Source organism: Palaemon carinicauda, chromosome 37, assembly GCF_036898095.1.
Source record: "Palaemon carinicauda isolate YSFRI2023 chromosome 37, ASM3689809v2, whole genome shotgun sequence".
In the NCBI taxonomy this organism is placed as follows: Eukaryota; Metazoa; Arthropoda; class Malacostraca; order Decapoda; family Palaemonidae; genus Palaemon; species Palaemon carinicauda.
In genome coordinates this window covers 25,140,552-25,145,551 of record NC_090761.1, presented here as the reverse complement: position 1 = coordinate 25,145,551, position 5,000 = coordinate 25,140,552, and the positions used below count along the sequence as shown (strand labels likewise).

General features: G+C 37.3%; 1 protein-coding gene across 1 annotated transcript in view; it reads right to left on the bottom strand.

Annotated features, from left to right (window-relative positions):
- Positions 1-5,000, bottom strand: part of LOC137629514 (glutamate receptor ionotropic, kainate glr-3-like) — an 11,767-nt gene that overhangs the window by 2,572 nt on the left and 4,195 nt on the right. Inside the window, exons 5-7 of the mRNA XM_068360881.1 lie at positions 2,734-2,885; positions 2,414-2,521; positions 1,231-1,391 (exon numbers count right to left, since the gene is read on the bottom strand). Coding sequence (XP_068216982.1) covers positions 1,231-1,391; positions 2,414-2,521; positions 2,734-2,885 — 421 coding nt within the window. The remainder of the gene's footprint in view (positions 1-1,230; positions 1,392-2,413; positions 2,522-2,733; positions 2,886-5,000) is intronic.

Sequence of the window (5,000 nt, the reverse complement as noted above, 5' to 3'; positions counted from 1 at the left end):
CAGCTTAGAGATGAGCTCAAATTGTTTTTTGAAGTGCAAGTTAAAACAGAATTTCCTGCCTGGCTGTGTGATGAGGAATGGATCATGCGTCTTGCCTATTTGGTTGATATAATTGAGCAACTGAATAAACTGAATCTTCAGATGCAAGGAAGGAATACAGACATTATAGAATTCGTAGATGCCTATGCCTTGGAAGCTTTCATGAGCAAGCATGAAAATTAGAAGAAAATGGTAAATGCAGAAAATGTAGCCATGTTTGAGAAACTGTCATCCATTATTGATGTTTGTGGTGAAGACAAGGTACTTCCACAATTTGCAAAAAATTAAATTTTGTAGCATTTGACAGCACTGGAAAATTATTTCAGACGATATTTTCACGAAGTTAGTGATTAGTTGGATTTAGTGAGAAATCCATTCAAACTGTCGGTTGAAAAAGTTCCTGATGATTGTCAAGATGAGTTTTTGGAGTTAAAAAGTGATTTGGGTGTAAGAGATATGTTCGATGATAAATCAATAACAGAATTTTGGCCTCTGGTGTGCGATTCCTACCCAAAAGTGGCAGAAATGGCTATCCGTGTATTGCTTCCGTTTGTATCGACATATCTTTGTGAGTCAGACTTTTCAACTCTGTTACAAATTAAAACGAAGCATCGCAGTAGATTAGAGGTAGAAAATTACCTGCGTTGTGGCCTTTCAAGCACTCATCCGGGTATCCCAGAATTGGCTAAAAAAAACAATCACAGGTTTCGTCAATCGATGAAATGTAATCTTCTGAATAAAAATAATTGCATCAGCTTCAGTTTGGCCTGTTAAGTAGTTCTTATAAATTAAAAAAAAAACTATTTTACTTTCATTCAAGTTTTATATATCCATCGATATTTTCAATTTGCATATAATTTGTAATATTCCATTATACAAATAATCCATGTAAAGCTGTAAACTTACAATTCAGTTTGAAAAAAAAATAAAATAAAAGGATTTTTAGTGATATTTGCATATTATATACCATGCAATTTTTGAGACAACTTTTGGAAAAGACGGGAAGTGGGGTGGGGTGGGGGGAATGACATCATTGCAAATGGTGAAAGGGGTGCATGGGCCAAGAAGGTTGAGAACCCCTGATTTATAGGCTGTGGTAGCCTATGTGGTAAGGTCCCTAACTGGTGATCGCTAGGAGTTGCCAATAAGTTATTCTTTTAGATTATATCAAAAGGATATACGTGAACCTACCGCCAGTTAGTAAAAGGAATGGCCCTCCTAAAGAGTAGATGTTGAGAGGGGCGATACCACTCGGCTTATCGTGTGTTGGCGACTCTATACATTTCGTTGGAGAAGGGTAGAACTTCTTCATGATTTGGGAATATATCCCGCTCTCGTGTACTGCTCTTATGCTGAAAATAATCAAGCTTTAAGACCAACTTTGAACTGCGCTCGCATCGCATCTCTTCTGCAAGCATGTGGCAGAGAGTGGCAACCTACTCCTCAAGGTTTAAGACTAAATTTTCTGAGATTGTTAGGCCTAAATATTAATCAATTATTATGCTACTTTTGATGTACCTATGTCCTCTATTACCTTTACATATTTGTCTTCAATTTGGCTGGGATATGTCTCATCTCTAGATTGCAGATCCACAATTCGGAGCAAAACGTGGCTACACGTCCGTATTAAGTCTAAAGATGCATCTAAATGTTATCTGAATGTAGATCCACAATTTGTTTTATTTGAAATATTATTCATAAGTTATTGGAATTTTGGGAGACTGTGCTGTTAGCTTTTTTTTTTTTTTTTTTTTTTTTTTTTTTTTAGGTGTGGACAATGATATAGGCGTAAAGTAGAGAGTTGTATCTCTTTATAGGTAGATTTTTATAAAATTTTGGACAACAGAAATGAATATCTTGAGGCGGAGGGATGACTTTTTCATTGGTAGACATCTCATTTCATTTTAATATTATGACTGGTAGGCCTATAGTCTATGTGCTCAGGAGTAACTGGTTGACTGGTAAGCCTAGTCTATGTGCTCAGGAAAAGCTGGTAGACTGGTAAGCCTAGTCTTTGTGCTCAGAAGCTGCTTGACTGGCTATGTGCTCAGGAGAAGCTGGTAGACTGTAAGGTCTGGTCTGTGTGCTCAGGAGAAGCTGGTTGACTGGCAAGCCTGGTCTATGTGCTTAGAAGAAGCGGGTTTGCTCTAGAATTAGATGAAGGTCCTAATACAAATCCAGTTTTAATCAGATTTTTATAGAAGAAAGTTCAAATTAGATTTTGAGAATGCATAGGATTTGGACAGCCCTACACATCCAAATACAACTTGAGAAACTTTTACATCATCAATGTAGAGCGTGGGACGTTAATACTTATAGGGAAGTGCCCTAAGCCCACACTTGCGAGGAACTTATGAAATTTAAATATACTTACACTCTGTTAACTCTCTTGAAGTAAGGTGAGCCCCTTCGCAGTGCAAAGGCTAACATGTCGAAGTTGACCCTTTCCTTTGCGATGTACACACGACATTTACGTGTATTGCTGTAAATAAAGACAAGGTTTATTAAGATGACTTTATCTCTTACAATAGTTTTCGATTTATAACGCTTGTGGAAGCATTTTTTTTTTCTTAAAGAAACTTTTAAATGAAATAGTTGCCAACGAGCCCTACTAATGAAGAAAAATGCTAATGGAAATTCGAGCGACTCTAGTCTTCCCTTTACTGTCTTTGGTTCCAATGACTTCGATAATACCTGTAATCCCACATCAGAATCTGTTTTGCCCGAATTTGAGGACAAATGGCAGCGAATTTTCCCTCTACCAGTTCCGTCCGGTTTTCATTACAGTCTCTTAAAAATCCAGACTTGCGTTCAAAGGCCAAACGTCTCGATTCCTCCTTGGATTCCTGTTTGGTCAAAATGAACAGAGGGTAAATTGTCATTATCTTGTCTTTCATGTTTAAATGACTTCTTTCATGTTCCAGTCTACAACAATATGTAAAACTTTAAAGACAGACCTACTTTTTTCATATGATTTAAGGGATAAATGTTTATGGTAAGTTATGAAATAGAAAGATAAGTTGCAATAAAATGTTTGCTTCTGATTATCAGACAGTTCAGGTTAGTAAGAAGAGTTTTAAAATAATAGAATGTTTACGCCCCCCCCATCTCTCTCTCTCTCTCTCTCTCTCTCTCTCTCTCTCTCTCTCTCTCTCTCTCTCTCTCTCTCTCTCTGGCAGCGAAATGATATACCAGCTAACATTATTAATTCGCTCTGACAAATTTAAAGGTTTAAAGGTCCCTCATGAATGGCAGAGGTAAGGGACAGTGACATTGCCCTGGCAAGCAGGACAATGCTATGATCAGCGTCCAAGCCCCCTCTCCACCCAAGCAAGGACCAGGGAGGGCTAGGAAATAGCAGCTTATAACTCAGCAAATAGACCTATAGGCTCCTCTGAACACTCAATCTTCAGCTCGCTAGGATGGTGAGGTTGCACACACTAAAGAAACCAACGAGTTTGAGCGGGACTTGAAGCCCAGACTTTTGCCTGGTCACATCTCCATTATTATTATTATTATTATTATTATTATTATTATTATTATTATTATTTCTTGCTAAGCTGCAACCATAGTTGGAAAAGCAGGATGCTATAAGCCCAGGAGCTCCATTAGGGAAAATAGCTCAATGAGTAACGGAAACAAAGAAAAATAAAAAACATCTTAAGAAGACCAACATCATTAAAATAAATAGCTCCTATATAAACTATAAAACCTTTAAGAAAACAAGAGGTAGATAAGATAGAATAGTGTCCCCGAGTGCACCCTCAAGCAAGAGAACTCTAATCCAAGACAGTGAAAGATCATGATGCAGAGGCTATGACACTACCCAAGATTAGAGAACAAAGGTTTGATTTTGGAGAGTCCTTCTCCTAGAAGAGCTGCTTACCATAGCATCAGAGTTTCTTCTACCCTTACAAAGAGGAAAGTGGCCATTGAACAATTGCAGTGTAGTAAGAATGGTTTGGTAATCTCAATGTTGTTAGTTGTATGAGGATATAGGAGAATATGTAAAGAACAAGCCAGACTATTCGGTGTGTGTGTGTGTGTGTGTGTGTGTGTTCGTGTGTGTGTGTGTGTTCAGACAAAGGGAAAGAACCGTAACCAGAGAGAAGGATCCAATATACTACTGTCTGGCTAGTCAAAAGACCCCATAACTCTAGCGTTAGTATCTCAACGGGTGGCACTACATGACCTACACGCTTATTATTTCACCTATCACAAAGCGTATTGCGTGTAGTAAATGTTTTTATGTTGAACAGGCTGACATGAGTCTTTTTATAGTTTATATATGACATAATCTGTTTTTGACGTTGTTAATAGTTTATATAGGACATATCTGTTTTGACGCTCTTACTGTTTTTAGAATGATATACTGTTAATTTATTCTCATCATTTATTTATTTCCTTTACTCACTGGTCTATTTTTCCCTGTTGGAGCCCTTGGGCTTATAGCATCTTGCTTTTCCAACTAGGGTTGTAGCTTGGCTAGTAATAATAATAATAATAATAGTAAAAATTTCAATTGTGAATACAATATATGTAAAATGAAAAGATATTTATGTAAATATACTATGATGTATATATGTTATAAATTGTAAGATTATAAATGTGAATTTCATAAGAAAAGATAAAGAGAATGGTCAAATCTACATTATCGAAGCACCTAGAGAACAAGAAAGTCTTTAGTTTCTTATCTTCAGACTTTCTAATGTCTAGTGGGACCTTGTATAGTTTTGGGCCCCCATACTGAAAGGTCTAGAACCCACAATAGACATACATCTTGGTTCCAATCATTTGAAGCCATCTGTAAGTATTCTTGTGTTGTTTATAGGTAGTAGGTTGGCCAGGGCACCAGCCGCCCGTTGAGATACTACCGCTAGAGAGTTATGGGGTCCTTTGACTGGTCAGGCAGTACTACAGTGGATCCTTCTCTCTGGTTACGGTTCTTTCCATTTGCCTAC